Source organism: Moschus berezovskii, chromosome 25 (assembly GCF_049115385.1).
Source record: "Moschus berezovskii isolate FMDL1 chromosome 25, NW_MosBer_1.0, whole genome shotgun sequence".
Taxonomy (NCBI): domain Eukaryota; kingdom Metazoa; phylum Chordata; class Mammalia; order Artiodactyla; family Moschidae; genus Moschus; species Moschus berezovskii.
The window spans coordinates 49,980,833-50,000,449 of NC_142484.1; the positions used below are offsets into that span (position 1 = coordinate 49,980,833).

At 43.0% G+C, this 19,617-nt stretch overlaps 1 protein-coding gene and 1 long non-coding RNA gene across 4 annotated transcripts in view; one reads left to right on the forward strand and one right to left on the reverse strand.

The window, feature by feature from the left end:
* The window catches only part of LOC148773934 (neutral amino acid uniporter 4-like), a 32,211-nt gene extending 16,737 nt beyond the window's left edge, over positions 1-15,474 (reverse strand). The window contains exons 1-5 of one of the 2 annotated variants that reach the window (XM_088832480.1): positions 15,368-15,474; positions 13,132-13,242; positions 10,813-11,040; positions 7,915-8,013; positions 3,622-3,791 (exon numbers count right to left, since the gene is read on the reverse strand). In XM_088832480.1, coding sequence (XP_088688606.1) covers positions 3,622-3,791; positions 7,915-8,013; positions 10,813-10,944 — 401 coding nt within the window. In that variant the 5' untranslated portion in view covers positions 10,945-11,040; positions 13,132-13,242; positions 15,368-15,474. The remainder of the gene's footprint in view (positions 1-3,621; positions 3,792-7,914; positions 8,014-10,812; positions 11,041-13,131; positions 13,243-15,367) is intronic. The other variant, XM_088832481.1, reaches the window with a different exon arrangement.
* A 384-nt stretch (positions 15,475-15,858) lies between these two features.
* Positions 15,859-19,617, forward strand: part of LOC148773935 (uncharacterized) — a 57,935-nt gene continuing 54,176 nt past the window's right edge. The window contains exon 1 of one of the 2 annotated variants that reach the window (XR_016036442.1): positions 15,859-16,207. This is a non-coding gene — a long non-coding RNA (uncharacterized LOC148773935). The remainder of the gene's footprint in view (positions 16,208-19,617) is intronic. The other variant, XR_016036443.1, reaches the window with a different exon arrangement.

The following is a 19,617-nucleotide window of genomic DNA, read 5'->3' on the forward strand; positions in this document are numbered from 1 at the left end:
CAGCCTCCTCTTTGCACTTTGAAATAGAAATGACAACAGAAACAGGGAAAACAGCCAGGCTATGTCTTCTGTGGACACCTTAAGGTAACAGTCATGGCAGAAACAGGGAGGGCTAAACCCTGTTTGCGTAAAGGATCAAGAGGTCTTATCTTCCCCATCCTTGGGGCAAGGGAGACATTGAATATGTGCAGGAAAGCTCCTCGGGGTCAAAGGAGGGGCACCCCCATAGTATGTGATGCCAAGGCTGCCTTATAGTCCTCTGGGTTGGAATCCACACCAGAAAATGGATTCCGGCCCAGGACTGGCGGGCTACAGTCCACAGTGTTGCACATGCCTATGGGGAAGGGTCCTAGGGTAGGTCAGGTGTGGAAAAAGAAACCAGATAATTGGCCCAAAGAAAACAAAGACCCAGAAGAACAGCCCTGTATGAATGCCTTAACGGCCTCTTTGCAATGCTCCTCCGCGCTAAGGGGGACACCCCACCCCTTCCCTCTGGGTGTGCATCTCTGCCTCACTTCTATCTCAGCTACACAAACTTTCTCCATTCGGCCCTCCCACTTGCGATTGTGTTGTGTGTCTAATAATAAACTTTGTATCTCTTTTCACAGTTTTTGCCTCCTTGAGGAATGCACTTCAATCGGGGCAAGAGGTTCTAGCCTCTAACTCTTGTTGATCTAGTGGCTAGTTTCATCCAGGCTCAGTTCAGTTCAGTTCAGTTCAGTCACTCAGTTGTGTCCGACTCTCTGCGACCCCATGAATCACAGCACGCCAGGCCTCCCTGTCCATCACCTCATCCCATTTCTGGGCAGGGAACTAAGATCTCGCTTCACATCAGCGCTCACTGCTGTCTCTCCAAGATCAATACCCAGCCAATAAAGAGTACACTACAAATGGCAACCCACTCCAGTATTCTTGCCTGGAGAATCCCAGGGATGGGGGAGCCTGGTGGGCTGCCGTCTATGGGGTCGCACAGAGTCGGACACGACTGAAGTGACTTAGCAGCAGCACACATTCTCTAAACTGCTCGGCCTACTGCCTGAAGCACAAGAAGGGGAAGGAAAAGGGGACTCATACATAACAATTCAAGATAGGAATCTCTGAGATAACCCCATGATTATCCTAGTCCAAACTTCTCATTTTGGAAGATTATCATTATAAAAGACAACCGCCTTCTCTCCAGTATCCCTCAGCCATGGCTAGTATTTTAACTGTCCTGGTTGCAGAGAACTCGCTTCCCAATGCAGAAGATGTAAGAGACGGGATGGGGTGGGGGGGGGGGGGGCTTGATCACTAGGTTGGGAAGATCCCCTGGAGAAGGGTATGACAACACACTCCAGTATTCTTTCCACGGACAGAGAAGCCTGGTGGGCTATAGTCCATTGGGTCGCTAGGAGTCGGACATGACTGAAGCAAGTGAGCACACACGCACAGCTGCAGACCATAAAGACTGTAGGCCACAAAAGGCATGTCTGCACAAGAAGGTGTTACTCAACAGCAGTTCTCTAAAGGGGAGTATCTTGACTTGCTTTCCTGTTTTGTACAGATTTTTGCTTCCGAGGATACATGGCTCCCCCTTCTAAATAAAAAGCAGGTGTCTAACCAGGCTTTCCTGAACAGAAACTATGATCTTGTCGACTAAAAAAATAGTCACAACATGAAAGTGGAGGGTTGTTTTATTTGATAGTCTGTTTTTAATTAAGGCTTATAATGAGTTCCTTTCTAACTGGAGAGCCACAGCAATTAGGGAACAAGTCTAAGGTGGGAAGTGGGTGCAGAAAAAGGGAAGGATTAATTAGAGCCACTGCAGGGACAGTACCACCCCCTCGAGGTTTAGCTGTGAAAACCAAAAGCATGCCCTCCACCTCCATGTCCACTGCTACTTCGCCAGGTTCCCAGCTCCCTGGGGAGAGGAGCGTCTTAACTTGATGCGCAGGCACTCCCATCTCGGTATCTTCCCCCTTAAGACTTTCTTTAGATACGTTTGTGAATAAGGGTAGGGGAGAATTCTGAGATCGTTTCCCCACCTACATCTTATACTACTTGTCAACTTTACTTATAAATTTGCTTTTAGGATTTAGTCTAAACATTACTTCAAGTGGAGAAATGTATGATTCTGTTTTCTAGACACTGTACTATCTTTGAAAGAGAAACTAAACTACCGTAATTCTTAGCCTTGATCCTCTTATATTAAGCTGTTTGTCTATACTCCATACTAAACTATTACAAAAAAGAAAAAAGGAACACTTTTGAAGGAAACAAAATTATAATATCAACTATAAAACAGGTTAATGAAATAAATGCAAAACAGTCACGTCTTGTTTGTATTCAGGTCTCCACCTTGAAACAAATGTATAACACTGAAATGGTTCCATCTTGGAATGCCTTCCTAAATATATCATAGCTAAAGTAAAACTGTAATTAAAAAAAAAGATAAACACACGGCATATGCGAGACTTGTGCAACTGGAAACTACGCTAGGGACTTTCTCCCTATCATAAACAGTTCCCTACACACACTTATTCTAACAACATTTTGGCCTCCAATGAGGACCCAGGGTTCACATGACTACTGAATAGCAATCAAACTCTCATCAGGAAGCCAGTCAAAATATTTAAGGTTTCACAGACTTCCATCCAAACAGCTAAAGGAGCCGCATGATATTAGGTCAGCATTTATTCTTTGCATTTATCAAAACTAAGGAGTTACTTTCCATTTCATAAATAAGGGAGCGAGTCTACATCATAACCACTGCCAATATCTTTATTAAATCTCCAAAGATCAATCTCTGGAAGAAGAAAAAGACTCTACATATTGCTTCATTTAGAAGAATATGGTTCTAATATTAAAGAGAATATTAAGATATACCACACTATTTACAGTTGACCCTTGATCAATGCAGGGGTTGGGGTCTGACCCTGCATATAACTTCTGATTTCCCCCAAACTTAGCTACTAATAGCCTACTACTGACTAGAAGCCTTACTGACAGTCAATTAACTCATATCTTGTATGTTACAGGTACAACTACATATATTTTATATATTCATGACATACCTTTTTTATATTTCTAGGCTATGCAGTTTGTGAGTTTTTTCAAATTGTCATGAATCTCAAAAAATTTTCTAACATGTTAACTGAAAAAAATCCATATAAGTGGACCCATGAAGTTCAAACCCCTGCTGTTCAAGGGTCAACTGGATAATGTGTCCTGTGTTCAGAAAGGACTCAGGCACATACAGTATTAAAGCTGACCACTAAAACCATGAAGGCCATAAGTGATGGGTTATATGATTTTATCAGAAACCCAGAATGTTAGATTTTTGGCAGGAGGATAGTATTAAATTTTTTATTAAACTGAGTCCATATTAAAAGAATTCATGTTTCACCTGTTATCCAAATTTGGAACAACCTGTAATTTTTAATATTTTAAAAATATGCCACAAAAAGTCAGATGATCTCCTCTGAAGATTATGAAAAAATTTAGATTACACAAATAAAGAAACCACAGTAAAGATTTTAAATGTTTAAATCATAAAACTAAAAATACCCCTTTATCATAAAACACTAGTAAATTATATTTATAAAATATACAAATTAGGTTAAGAAACTCTTGTCTACCTACCACACATCTTGGGGAAGATTTAAAGTGATGCTGCCTTTGATATCATCGTGGAAACACATATATCCCAAAGTAGCTAATGTGACATACAGCACTGTTACAATCCCCATGCCAATATTCAATGCTTGAGGGAAGCGTTTTGATTCTTTCATTTGATTTTCCAGTGGAAGGACCTAAGAAGAGAATGCAAGTAAATGAAAACAATATAGCACCCACCTGATAGGTGCCCAGATTAATCTTTCTATAGTATATGTAACACATAATCGTTGATGTATTTTTCTAAATATTACATATTTTTCCACACTACAGATTTTTTAAATTCCTAAAATAAAAAGATTTGAAATCAGCTCTTCGCAAAACTGTCAGGTATTTTTAAAAATAAACTTTCTACTTCGGAATAATTTTACAGAAAAGATGCAGAGATAAACAGAAGACTCCCACACACTCCTGACCAATTTCTCCTTTTAACATTTCACACAACCAAAGCACATGTGTTACAACTAAGAACCCGTATTGGGACATTATAATTAAACTCCAAACTTTGTTTGGATTTCACCAGTTTTCCCACAAATGTCCTTTTTCTGCTCCAGGGTCCCGGCCAGGACAGCACCGTGCATTTTGCCATCATGTGTCCTGAGTTCCTCGGGTCTGGGGCAGTTTGTTGGTCCTTCCTTACTGTTGATTACCTTGACAGTTTCGAGGAGCATGGTTATGTATTTGGCACACTGCCCCTCTATTAGTTGTCTGATGTCTTTCTCATGGCCAGATTGGGATTATAGGTTTCAGAAAAGTACACCATGGAAGTGCGATGCCCTTCCTAACACATGCTGTCAACATGATTCATCGCTGGTGAAGTTCATTTTGATCCCCTGGTTAAGGCAGTGTTTACCAGTAAAGTTCTGCTTATAAAGTTCTTCCCTTCCTCCTTATACTCTATTCATTGGAAGTAAATCACTACAGGCAGCCCACACTCCAGGGACTGGGGGGATTAAGCTACAAGTCCTCGAGGATAGTATCTACATAAGCTATTTGGAAATCTACCCTGTGTGCTTATTTATTTAATCACATATATGTATTCATAGGGATTCATATATATTTGTTTTATAGTTTACTACTGCTTATTTTGTTACTACTACCATTCCAGCTTCGGTCTTCATGAGTTCTATCCGGTGAGGTCCTTTGTCCTTTTGATGTGCATCTATTCTTTCGTTTTTTGAGCACTTCCCTACTTTCTGCCAGGGCTTCCCAGCGGGCACTAATGGGTACAGAACCTGCCTGCCAGTGCGGGAGATGCAAGAAGCGGGGTCAACCCCTGGGTCAGGAAGATCCCTGGAGAAGGGAATGGCAACCCACTCCAGTATCCTTGCCTGGAAAACACGGGACAGGAACCTGGCAGGCTACAGTCCATGGGGTTTCAGAGTCAGACACAACTGTGCAACCAACACACACACACACACATACTCTCTGGCACTACAATATGCTCCAGACACACCTTGAATTTACTTGCTTCCGTCCTGTCATCAGCCATTTCTCCAAAAATCTTTGTTTCCTTTGCTGGAGAATCAGATTTAGAACTCAAGATCAGGGTGCTAAGTGGGCTCAGTGCTCCTGGGTGCCACTGCTTTCAGCTCTCTCAGCAGACACAGTTAGTAGGCATGCGTGCACACACTGACCCAAGTACACACATGTCTGCAACTGCTTCTCTATCTATCCATGTGCATCTGTCTGTCAGTTTAATGAGCCGAAAGTGTGAAGTGTGAAAGTCACTCAGTCGTGTCTGACTCTTTGCAACCCCATGGACTCCTCTGTCCATGGAATACTCCAGGCCAGAATACTGGAGTGGGTAGCCTTTCCCTTCTCCAGGGGATCTTCCCAACCCAGGGACTGAAACAAGGTCTCCTGATTACAGGCAGATTCCTTACCGTCTGAGCCACCAGGGAAGCCCCAATGAGATGAATAAGTATTTACATTATTGGGGGGGGGGACTTTTTTTAAAAAAAGGGCCAATTTAAAAGTTAAATTTGTAAGCAAATCTCTGGAGGTTTTGGGCATACAAATTTGACCACACAGTAAAAGACACTAAGTAATAATAAGTATTTACTGAGTGTTTACAATGTGCCAGGTATTTTTCTAAAAGCTTAGCATATAGGATCTCACACAGTCCTCACAATAACCTCATGAGACAATAACTAATATTATCTCCGCTTTTCGGTGAGTTGGGTAGGTCCATGTGAGAACTGTGAGTGAGTAACAGAAAACGAAGAGTACACGAGTCGTATGCTCAGAGAAAACCCAGACTGAAAGGGGAAGCTAAAGTCAGGATGGTGCCAGTGCAGCCAGCAAAGGAGGAAGGGAAGGAAACGGACACTACGGAGGCTCCATCTGCGTGAAGCAGCGTCACCTGTTTCACACATAACCTCATTTATGGAGCTGATCTGGGGAAATACAAAAAGAAGACTCAACACGTCTTAATTGCTGACTGGAATGGGGAAACCAGGGACCCATTGAAAAGAAATACTCCAGTGTTTCAAGTTTGAGCAACCAAAAGTAAAACTAAAAGAAAGAGAGAAATGAGAAAGTGAAACTGATTTTATACAAAAAAGAAAAAGTATGTGTCAGACTTCAGAGTTGTTGAATCTGAGATGTCAGAGGAACAACACGTAACTGGAAATGTCCAATAGCTTTACTATAGCTTACTAGTTAAAGCAGAAATGAAAATCTACAATTATGTCTCTAACAGGGATAAATGGAGCTTCTAAGAATTAGTAAGAATTCTGTAAAGGAGAATTCAGAGAGAGCAGAAACCCAACTAAAATCGCATAAAATCGTCTCAGTTCTATTTTGTCTGTGGTTCATACAAACAGATGTTTATCAGTGGTTCTGCTCCCACACCAAACATCAGACTATGAAATATAAGCTATGGCCTTTCACTGTTCAGTTGCTAAGTCGTGTCTGACTCTCTGCGACCCCATGGACTGTAGTACACAGGGCTTCTCTGTCCTTCACTGTCTCCCTGAGTTTGCTCAAACTCACATCCATTGAGTCAGTGATGCCATCCAACCATCTCGTCCTCTGTTGCCCCCTTCTCCTCCTGCCCTCAATCTTTCCCAGTATTAGGGTCTGGGTCACTGGAGAAGGACCAGGAAGAAGAGGATGGCAAACCACTTCAGTATTGCCCTGAGAACCCCATGAACAGTATGAAAAGACAAAAAGACATGGTCTTTTGACCAAGATCAGATGTAGTAGGGGGGCTTCCCGGGTGGCACAGTGTCAAAGAATTCACCTGCCAACGCAGCACACACAAGAGACGCAGGTTTGCTCTCTGAGCCGAGAAGATCGCCTGGAGGAGGAAACGGCAACCCAGAGCAGTATTCTTGCCCAGAAAATTCCATGGACAGAGGAGCCCGGCAGCTTACAGTCCACGCGGTCACAAAGAGTTGGACATGACCAACTGACTGAGCACACAAACAGCAATATTCTATTTTGCCCAAATCTATACATTCTAGGCTTTCAATGAGTGGGAAGCACCTTTTTAAAATTTTTTGGCCACACCACATGGCATTTGGCATCTTATCTCCTCAACCAGGGACTGAATCCGCACCCCCTGAACTGGAAGTTTGGCGTCTTAACCACTAGGCCACAAGGATGTCCCTGAACTGGAAGCATCTTGAATGGAAATATTTAGGATCTCAGAATCCTCACAATGTTTGTATCTCTTGGTAGCTTCATGATAACATCATTTCACAAAACAAATGATATGTATAAATCTAAAAAGAATTTATGTTTGACCCTTCTTATGTAATAGTAAACTTTATAACAATTTCAATTCATTTCTAATCATCTAGTCTATAAGATATGACATTTGGTTTCTGTCTGAATATAACCCAGACTTGACAGAGTACAGTGAATACAGATCAGACAAAACTAACCATGAGTTAATGGTTTTTGAAGCTGGGTGATGCTTACAGAGGAGTTCATCACACTATATAGGTTTGAAAATTTTCACAACAAAATATTAAAAATCATCTATTCTAACGCTCTCATTTTACTTATTAAGAAAATTATCCAAGATAAAACATGGATGAACTCCTGGTTAGTAGAGGAACTAAACTGTAATTCAAGATTATCATACCAAAATGCAAATCATTTTCTAGGAATACAAAAATAGAAACAAACAACAACAACAAAAAAAAAACAAACCAGAAACAGGAAAGAAAACCATGTATTTTTAAATGTAAGTAAGTCTCTGTGTTGACTTAAGATTTTAAAAAATAATAATAAAGACTAAATCCTTACCACTCCTATGCCTTCAAAAGCGAATACAGCAGTACCAAAAAACAGGGGGTATTTTTTCCAACCAGCCACTATTGGAAGGTTGTGGGGATCTGGCATATTCTGGAGAAGAAAGAAAAAATAAGATAAGTTACTTACTTGTTTGAAACAATTTAAAGCAGAAGAGTGAAATCATATACTTATGAGCCTCACGCTAGCAAATGTGGATTATAAATGTGAATAATTCTTTCAATAAAAAGTTTAAGCATCCTATGTTAAATGTAGCCAAGCTGTCAGGATTCTACTGCCAGAAGCAATTGTCTCCCGGAGCCCATATGTTCCAGCTGAGCTAAACGCTCCTGATTACTGCTTCCACCTCTAAGGCCCAGGCTGTTCTCACCGGGCATGGCTCCTGCCACAGCAGGAAACACGCAAGCACATTCAACACCTGAGCTGACAGCCATGCGATCAGTTATCAACCACTGCTGGCAGTGTCCAGTGAAACTCATCCCACTCCACTTTCACTGCTCTTTTGGTTTCTAGGACTGCCCAACTGTGGCTTTCCGCCTCATAGCCCTGCGTGGCTCCCCAGCTCCTGGTTTCGGTGTTTGACTCTCTGACCTGACGACTGCCTTCACCCTCATTATTTGTGCACAAGCCTGGACTCTGGCTTCGATGACTTGGTCTGACTCACAGAGCCTTGTTCCAACCCTCACTATCTGGAGACTTACAGTCTGCACATCTTGTTCAAGATGTCTGGGTCCAAAGTGGCTAGTTCTTCCAGCTACCCCAAGTCCCCTCACCAGCCTGTGTTCTCTGCCTTACCAGACGGGAAGTGGAACTCGAGGCCGGTGAAAAGGATGAACAAAGACACTGAAGTGTGGCAGCACAGGGATAACTGAGGAAATAAGAGGGGTCTGCTGCTGCTGCTCAGTCACTTCAGTCGTGTCCGACTCTGGGATTCTCCAGGCAAGAACACTGCAGTGGGGTGCCATTTCCTCCTCCAATGTGTGAAAGTGAAAAGTGAAAGTGAAGTCGCTCAGTCGTGTCCGACCCTTAGCGACCCCACGGACTGCAGCCTACCAGGCTCCTCCATCCATGGGATTTTCCAGGCAAGAGTACTGGAGTGGCTTGCCATTGCCTTCTCCGAAGAGGGGTCTAGAAAAACCTTTATTTTCTTGGGCTCCAAAATCACTGAAGATGGTGACTGCAGCCATGAAATTAAAAGACGCCTGCTCCTTGGAAGGAACATTATGACCAACCTAGACAGTGTATTACAAAGCAGAGACATTACTTTGCCGACAAAGGTCCACCACCTGGTCAAAGCTATGGTTTTTCCAATAGTCATGTGCGGATGTGAGAGTTGAACCATAAACAAATCGGAGCGCCACAGAATTGACGCTTTTGAACTGTGGTGTTGGAGAAGACTCTTGAGAGTCCCTTGGACTGCAAGGAGAGCCAACCAATCAATCCTAAAGGAAATCAGTCCTGAATATTCATTGGAAGGACTGATGTTGGAGCTGAAGCTCCAATACTTTGGCCACCTGATGTGAAGAACTGACTCATTGGAAAAGACTCTGAAGCAGGGAAAGATTGAAGGCAGGAGAAGGGGATGACAGAGGATGAGATGGGTGAATGGCATCACTGACTGGATGGACATGAGTTTGAGCAAGCTCCAGGAAGTGGTGATGGACAGGGAGGCCTGGCGTGCTGCAGTCCATGGGGTTGCAAAGAGTCAGACATGACTGAGCAACTGAACTGAGAAAACCTGAAGCACAAGTAGAACCGTGCGACATGATGGTGACACATGACGAGAAACACGTTAGGGTCAAAATGGAAAATTAAAATGTGTGGGCTGCTGGGTAATACCAAACTGTCCTCCAAGGCTCACAAGCTTCCCTCCACCTAAGGAACATGCGTTTCTGCTCCACTAACTCCTCGATGTCCAACCAAGGGGTCAGGAACTCTAGAGAATCTTAAGAGGTCTTCCTGCTTCTCCTCTTCCACTCACGTGCGCTATAACAATGAGTCCATGGGCTTTGGAATTCAGACAGGGCAAAACAGAGACTCAGCATAAGAGAACTCGTCTTGGAGTGCTAAAGGAGAGTTTAGGACAACTACTTTGGCAGCAATGTCTAAAAAGTCTAATTGCATCAGGAAAGAACAAAACAAGGATTCCCTACCTTTTTTGAGTCATTGGCCCCAGTGAGAGATGAAAACTATACAGCTGCCCAGTGGAAAATGCACACATACATATAGAAACACTGAATCTTATCAATAATTTTAAGGGATTTGCAGATCCCCTGGATCCCCTCAACAGATTATTTTAAGGAAACTGAGTTAAATATCTCCAGACTACTGATGATGAACTCAGTTGTGGTCACTGCAGAAAGAGATTACAGCCCAGGGTAGTGGCAGTGAGCTGAAGCTGCAGTGGCAAATAAAGCTTCAGGCGTGAAAGAAAATCATAACATCACAGCTAGACTCCCATCTCCTGTGATTGGTTTAAGTCTTAAAGGAATAAACAAGACATTGATGAGTTCTTTTTTTTTTTTTTTGGATTTTTTTTTTTTTTTTTGATGAGTTCTTTATTTCCTGTTAGGCAGTGTACTAGGGCAGGGTCCTGAATCTCACAACTCTAGGGCAGGCATTACTATGTTCTGAGGCAACACCATACAGCTCAGAAGCATACTGACCAAGATTCAAAACCAGATCTGACTACAAAGCCTATGCTTTCATCCTCTATGCCATAAACTTCTTCAGCTAAGCAGTATCCCCCAAAAGAAAACCTGATTATCTCCTAGGTGACACATATGAAGTAGGGTCTTTACTCATCATCACTTTTACCTCTAAAGTAAAAAAAAAAAAAAAAGTTTACTTGTTAAAAAACACACGACATAGTTAAAAACATGTTATACTTACCCTTACAACATACTGATAAATTATCACAAGACTGACAGCCATGGATATGTTGGCAAGGAATGAAAGCACAAACAGATTCTTGAGCTCACGAATGAAGACCAAAAGAATTAAAAATGGAAGAAAGCAAAGCATATATATCCTTAGGTCAATACTTCTTCTCTCACATGGACTTGATGAATTGGTACTATTCAAAACAAACACTTTACTCTCCAGGAACCCTTCGTGAACCTATACAGGATTACCAGGAGAATAAGGAAGAGGGAAAACAAAAACTTCCATTAACTTATAAGCACGAAGGAGAAATATAAAGAAAACTATAATCTATATACACTCTATGATAAATTCCTTTGCAATAAATAAAATACATAGTTTCAAGACAATCTAGCAACCTAGAAATATATATATATATATATAATTTAGGGATAATTAAAATAGAATAGTCTTCTTTGCAAAATAACTTTATCATACTGTGAAAACAAAGTTCACTAGAAACTTGTGAGGACAGACTTGCTAAACCACTTTGAAGCTCTGTGACTGTGACACTCATGATGCCCGCAAAGGCTCAATCTGCTTCTGAGATGATCAAAAGTAGAAGAATGCTTATCTAGAATGGCCATTGGGAGGTCTATTAACACAGTTTTTTCAAAGCAGAAAACAATCTCCAAGTGCCTTTTAGAAATGTACAGTAATCAAGATGCCCAGAATGTACAGAAATCAGAGCCCAATTTTAAAGGTATTCTATAAAGCAACTGTTGATGAATTAGTATCACTGTCAATAAATATTTATTAACAATCAGTTATCTTCTGCATGCTAGACAATAAATTTTTGTCAGAGCAAAAAGCTTCTATAAGATAAACCAACTTTACCTCAAAATTTATTCAGCTATTTCTATAAACCAATATTTAGCTTCCAAAAGAGATTCCATAATTTATAGTCTCCATATATTAAAAATTGTCCCTGATTCAATTAAGCAAATAGTCCAACTTACAAAAATAGAAATGAAATTATAGAGGACTTTAAAAATAATCTTAAAAACTCACAGAAGAGGCAGATTGTACTAAAATAAAAATATCAGTGAAAATCTATTTGCCCCAAACACTGTACCCTCCTTTGAACATAATGACATTATCACGTCTCTGAATATATAAATTAAGAACCAAAACTTATAGTAATAACAGAAAGTATTTTCTGAGTACTTTGTATGTGTCAGGTACTGAACTTTACTCTCCAGGAACCCTTCATGAACCTATACAGGATTACCAGTAGAATAAGCAAGAGTGGAGGAAAAAACTGCCATCAACTTATACTCATGAAGGAGAAATATAAAGGAAATTACGACTTATATGCACTGTGTCAAGTACTGAACTTGATATGCAACATCTCATTTAATCCTCAAAACAACTCTCTGAGGTGGGTGGTAATATTAATTTCCATTGTATAGTTGAGGAAACTGAGGTTTAGGGAAAGTAAAAAAGAAAAATCTACATAATATCAAGCCAGTAAGTGGTGGTTCTAGGATTCAAACCCAGGTCTGAGACCTAAGAATCTAGCGTGTGACAGGAACATGTTCACCTGAGCAAAACGCTGCAAGCCCTAAAGAGGGGCCTGCCCAAGGAGCCCCTGGTCACCTCCGCAACAGCCCTCTCCCCTGAAATATAGGACTGGGAGGCCAACAAGTCAGAGTACAGAACAAAATCCTGACATGATTAATAATGCAGGGGGTTAATTTCACCCTTACCCACAATAAGTAATATTTAGTGTCACTACAAATGTACATATCATCTTAAATCGCAGGGACTACACCTACTAGTTTTAAGTTATGTCGGCAACTTGTAACTCATACTGGACTAACAGACTCAGGTTATGCCATGTACCATTTAAGAAATGCACAGCTCTCATTTGTCTTATAATTGGCCATTAAAACTTTCTATTTTATCTTCTATAACTTGAAATAGAAGCAAAATTGATTGTTTACATCACTTGGCTTTTAAGAAGATATTTTATTTGTTGACCCGATTTTCTCTGTCATCAAATTATTTACAGCCAAATACTTCTGAAGTATAGGTATTCAAAGAAGTACCTCCCATATACAAGATGAGGTAATGATAGAGTTAAGCTCTACCAAGGATTCCTGCCAAGAGAAAAGTAGCCATATAACCAATTTTAAAAAGGGCTGTTTGAGTCGTTAGGTGCTTGGGAATTTCACATCGATTCTATCACAAACCTCTCATAATAATTTAGTATTCTTTGGCAGAAAGAGGGTTATAAGAAATTCTCAAGATTGAAAAATAAAGTAAAATAAAAATATCGATACATACCCAGAGCAAGATTCAGGTAAACATTTGAGTCCTTCGGTGCCCTCTAGAGACAGAGATTGGCTATCTAATAGGACTTCCTACGCTCTCACATGTTTACCAAAATGCAAAACACTGAAATAAATATTATAAGATAAAATTACTAAATTCAGTTGCTTCCATGTAGAGCTCAAATTTACTAAATTCTACAGTTTATTAACTTTTCAATTCAGTGATTTAATGGTTAAAATTCCAAAGGCAGATGATGTTCTTCAGCAAAGCTAAAATGCAGAATTAAAGCTATAATATGCTACATTTGCATACTAAATTTAAAATGCATAATGCATTGTATAAAGGCTTTCACAAACTTTTCATCAGCTGCGGCTCACAATAAGGCTATGAGGAACATGGGGAGATTTTGCTATTGTTCCTATTTTACAAATAAGGAAATCGAGGCTTGACCAGGAATAAATGGGTCTTATTCAAAGTTAAAACTGAGAGCATGCATCTGAATTCAGATCTTCTGACTCTGAAGTCCATAGTCTTTGGTATCACATTTTTTTTCCTCTGAATGTAACAGCCCTTCCCTATTCTTCATACCTACACACACTATTTTGTCTCTCTGAGCTTTTCGTGAGCATTTTAATGGAAGATCAGCAGGAAGCGACTATAACCATGATGGACCAGCATCAGTGGAAGCACCACAGTACCTCACCCCTGCAAACTGTCTACAGTGGTTTAACGGGCCCAAGAACAGCCATACAGCAGCTACAGAGCAAGAGACGCACAACTCCGTATGGGAACTAAACTCTTAATTCTTTGGTTCGATGTAATACTGAACCTTCAGTTTTAGGCAGATCAAGGTGGTCATAACCTTACAGGTTTTAACTGTAAAAGTAGTAGCAATTAGTATGGTTTAATCAACCTGTGTGTCTTTTATTGGAGACTGCTCTCAAACGTGAGGACGCTTCTGCAGAGAGGGGCAATCTCTGATGATGCTGTTTCAGTGATCATCTGTCTGCTCTGCTAAGGTGAGGCGCTTAGCACTGCTTTCAACTTTTCTCACATCTGCCTCAATATCTTTTTCCATATTGCTCTTTGGGCTGCAAAACAACTTTCATCTTTCTATCAACTGCAAGCTTCTCCTTACCTTCCAGAGAGTCACTTTTTCTACCTGGTCTTCTTATGATACGTGCAAATGAGTTAAATTCTTTCATTCAGCTTTGGAGGCAACTGATAACATTTCACAGGAGAAAGTCACCAATCCTGAGCTTACAGGTATTTATTTTATGTACCTATATAGTCTGTGTCATACACATACTCACAATTAAAGTCAGACAATGTCCTGCCCTAGGAAGAACAGTAGTGTGGCAGCTAGGAGAGGCATTTACGTTTCTGCCTAATTCACATGGCCTGGGGCACATTGCTCATGCTCTATGAGACTTTGTATCCTCATTCATAAAATAAGCATAATACTTATATTACAGTGCAGTTGCAAAAATTAAAGGATATGTATCATGGTTTATAAATATAGGATAATAAAGCATTATGAGCATTACCTATAACTTTAAGTCAAGCTTGTTGGTAGCTCTCTTAGGGGATGATAGAAACGATACAATACTACCATGTTGCACAATCCTAGAAAGGCACCATTTCCATTATATTCTATGTAAACGACTGCTAAAATGGTATATCTTCTCTTGACATTAAATAGCCTCTTAACTGAGTCAGTAATCCTAAAACTATATGACTTGAAGAATTAAATACTTGTAAAATCAAAAGCACATCATCTATGATGAATAATGCTGATAAAATCATCAACTCTCTTATTTATAAAAGAATGACTGTGACCCTTTCCATCATTAAAAATCTAAGAGGGGGGTTTTATCAAACTATGGCCCCCAGACCAAAACCTACCATCTATTTTTGCAAATAAAATTTTATAGGAATACAGCCACATATAATGTATTGCCTACAGCTAAGTTGAGACAGAGATCACATGGCCTGCAAAACTGAAAATACTTACTATCTAGCCCTTAACAAAAAATGGTTGCCAAATCTTGGTCTAAATATAAAATGAAGTTATCTTATACTTAGAAAAGTGAGTCAAGCATATACTTGAAAGTGAAAGTGAAAGTCGCTCAGTCATGTCTGACTCTTTGCCACCCTATGGACTGTACCGTCGATAGAATTCTCCAGGCCAGAATACTGGAGTGGGCAGCCTTCCCCTTCTCCAGGGGATCTTCCCAACGGGACTCACCTCACACCGCGGGTCCCTCGGCTACACGGAGCCAGCGAGGAGCGCCGGCGAGTTTGCGCGACTGCCAGGGCGCGGGGGCGGGCGGGGGCGGGCGGGGGCGGGCGGGGGCGGGCGGGGGCGGGCGGGGGCGGGCCGGGACTTCCAGTCCAGCTTCCCGGTAGCACTCAAATCATTGAAGGCAGTGGCAAGCCACTCCAGTACTCTTGCCTGGAGAATCCCAGGGATGGGGGACCCTGGTGGGCTTCTGTCTATGGGGTCACACAGAGTCGGACACGACTGAAGCGACTTAGCAGCAGCAGCAGCAGCAATTTCATATATATGATGTATCTGGTAATCTAACTGCTGCTGCTGCTGCTAAGTTGCTTCACTCGTGTCCGAATCTGTGTGACCCCAGAGACGGAAGCCCACCAGGCCCCACCCCGTCCCTGGGATTCCCCAGGCAAGAATACTGGAGTGGGTTGCCATTTCCTTCTCCAATCCATGAAAGTGAAAAGGGAAAGTGAAGTCGCTCAGTCGTGTCCGACCTTTAGCGACCCCACGGACCGCAGCCTACCAGGCTCCTCCGTCCATGGGATTCTCCAGGCAAGAGTACTGGAGTGGCTTGCCATAGCCTTCTCAGGCTACCCAGAAGCTGGGCACAAAATGCGAGCGCGCAGCCGAGCGGGCGCAGCGCGCCTGCGCCGTACGTGCGCGCGCATGCTCCCCGCCCCCGCCCGCCCCCGCGCCCTGGCAGTCGCGAAAGCTCGCCGGCGCCTCTCGCTGGCTCCGTGTAGCCGAGGGACCCGCGGCCGCTCCCGGCCGGCGCCGCAGCCTCCCGGGAGCCCGGCCCCGAGGTGTGAGGTGAGTCCCGGGTCGTGGAGGCCCCTTCCCTTTCGGCGCAGCGGGAAAAGGAGTCGGGAGCGGGGACTGAGGAGTTGCCGCCCGCGGCTGCCCGCTCCTGGGTCTGAGCCTGTGCCGAGGAGGCACCGGCAGCCGCGGTCCCTCCTCCTCGGGGAGCGTTCTTCTCGGCACCGCCGAAACCAAAGGCTTGGGCGGCGCGCTGTGGAGGGGTGTCTCGGGGCTTTCTCGGGGCGGGCGGCGGGCCGGCGCGGCGCGGGGGCGCCCGAGTTTGGGGCTGGGCGCCGCGGCGGGCCGATGCCCGCGGACGGGATTGACCCTCTGGGTCTCCGCGCCCGCGCCCCCCCACCCCGCGCCGCGCCCACTCCGCCAGCCCTGGGGCTCGACCGGCGCCGCGGGGCCGTGTGGCGCTCCCGGGCCGCTGGGGGCTGTGGGGGGAGGACGCGGCCGAGGGCTGGGCGCGGGGGCGCGGGGGCGTCGGTTCATCCCGGGGCCCGGGCGGCGTCGCAGCATCTGGACTGCCTCCTGTTTCTAGTCCTGAAAGTTGTCCCCTCTCCTCCCTCCCGTCAGTTTTGCAAAGTCTGCCTATTCCTCCTGGAGGCTTTCCCCTCTGCCCCCTTGGGGGCTCCGTGTGTTTGCCCTTGGGGTACGGCTGGAGGTTCAAACATGTTCTCTGAAATAAGGTGCTGTTAACCATGTCAAGCGGAGAAGGCAATGGCAAGCCACTCCAGTTCTCTTGCCTAGAAAATCCCATGGACGGAGGAGCCTGGTAGGCTGCAGTTCGTGGGGTCGCTAAGGGTCAGACACGACTGAGCGACTTTACTTTCACTTTTCACTTTAACACATTGGAGAAGGAAATGGCACCCCACTCCAGTGTTCTTGCCTGGAGAATCCCAGGGACGGGGGAGCCTGGTGGGTTTCCGTCTCTGGGGTCACACAGAGTCGGACACGACTGACATGACTTAGCAGCAGCAGCAAACATGTCAAGGCAATTTAGCATCTTCCTAGAGGCCTTTATCGGAGAAGGCAATGGCACCCCACTCCAGTACTCTTGCCTGGAAATTCCCATGGACGGAAGAGCCTGGTAGGCTGCAGTCCATGGGGTCGCGAAGAGTCAGACACAACTGAGGGCCTTCATTTTCACTTTTCACTTTCATGCATTGGAGAAGGAAATGGCAGCCCACTCCAGTGTTATTGCCTGGAGAATCCTAGGGACGGGGGAGCCTGGTGGGCTTCTGTCTATGGGGTCGCACAGAGTCGGACACGACTGAAGCGACATAGCAGCAGCAGCAGCAGAGGCCTTTATCAGAGTTAGGTGCCTTCCTCAATAAGGGGAAAAGGGGTGTTTTTTCTTTCTTTCTTAAAAGAGCAAAAGCATATGCCACTAATTTAGGCAGAGGAGTCAACTTGAAGTTGCAACATGTCTAGGAAGGAGGACAAAAGGTCTGGTTTTTGGCCCAGAATAAATGAAATTTGGAATTTTAGTTCCCTTCTGAATGTAGGCAGACAGAGCAGCAGAGCATCTCAGGAGCTGTAGAAATAAATGATTGCTCTATAAGGTTGGTCAAACAAGATCTTATTTTATAGAAGTAGTTTGGAGAGACCTGTAATGTGTATTTACGGGACTTGGGTTACTTGGCAAAGCCAATATCGCAGGAGCAAGGAAACAGAGACTTGACAAGGGGGATGTTACCTCCCTCTTGAGCCTTCATTTAGCCTTTAGTGGTGTGCTGACAGTCAAAGGGATAGAGAAATCCATAGTTCTGTTATTAAGACCCATTTACTCCTCAAGATAATGCTTTCCATCCGTACTTTTTTTTTTTTCCCCATCCGTACTTTTAAGCAAATCAGTGCCATCTTTTCCCTCCAGAAGAAGAAGGAAAAGAACAAAAAAGTGTTTGTTTGAAGTACCAAACCCCAACATAGAGGTAATAAGATAGGAAAGTGATGTAAAAGCTTAAGTGGGCTGGCTTGCAGGGATAGAGCTGAAAATAAAAGATAATTGAGATGCAATTCTTCTTACAGTGTTGCTTTTTCTTTAGTGAAATAACAGGTTCTTCCTCTCGCCCCCTCCCCCCAAAGGCTTTGAAACTGTCAGGAAAGTAAGGTAATAGTAAAGTAAGTAAAGTAATAAATAAAGTAAGTAAAGTAAAGTAAGTAAGTAAAGTAATAGTAAAGCCTACCAGCCTACCTTCTCTTTCCTCCTCCTCCGGTATTTATTTTTTTCTCATCCACTAATATTCCCTGCCTCTACGTCTCTCCCGAATCCACCAGTGCCCTATTAATAGAAGAAGAAAGGACTGTAGGTTCTTTCATCCCTTTTTCATCTTAGGTGCTGTATTCCTCTGAGCTTTGTTTTGTGCTTTGAACATTGAGGTGGATTTCTGTAGAGACATCCCCAGCCATGATTGAGATATTTGAAGTAGAGAGCCTTGCGGGGAAGATAAACAGTAAAGAGCACATTCTTTCTTTGTGTAGCACAGTGCTGTGAGAGCGTCATCATTGGGCAGAGAGAGGGGCTTTTAAATTCCCTGTAAGTCCTCTGTTGCCCACTTCCCAGGCAAAGAATCTCTCTCTCCAACTTAAGTTTCGTATGTGTTAGTAAAACGATGAGATTTCATACTGAAAACTTACTCTGAGCATGCTAGTTTGTTGATGTTAGACTGCTGTTGACTTTATTTTCTTCAGGAGACTTGTGATAGGAAGCAGTTCTTAACTGTATCTTTCCCTTCTTTCACAGGGAAGAGCAGTGTTGGCCTCGAGTGTTTTTTAACCCCTAAAATCTCTAGAATTAGAGACGTTTAAAGCTGCAGATGGCCACAAAAAGTGCAGTAGTCGAATGAAAAGCAAGACTTTGAAATATGTATGAGAGGAATTGTTTAGTGTAGATTTGTGAGAAGAAGGGTTACAGCGTCTTGAGGAAAGAAGTGAAGGTTTTTAATAGGGGCATTTCCAGAAGGTTAGGAATGAATGTTTGAAGAGTAACAACTCCCCTTTGACTAGAAAGCAGTTTTAACTGACTGTTGCATCAGAAATGATGAATCTGTCTTTGAGTTACAGTCTTTGAGTTATGCTGAGAACTAGCAACTGTTTTGGTGGATCCAAGGCATGCACTGTGAATGAAGTTTGAGAAAAAACAACTAGGCTAGTAGGCCTAAAAAAATCTTGGTCCCCAAAGTTTATCTCATTAAACTAATTTTAGAGTCAAAACATGCAACCATGCTAAAGGGGGGAAAACAATCAGGAGCTTGATATTAGAGCATTTTTTGAACACATTTTAATGAAAAAGGGAAACCAGGCTGGAATTTCAACCTGTTGTTTTTTTTTTTTTTAAAGTCCAGATTCTGGCCATCTTTCACCTTTCCAGTTTTGCTTTTAGTTTTAAAAGATTTTCTGCTTTCTCTAGTCTTATA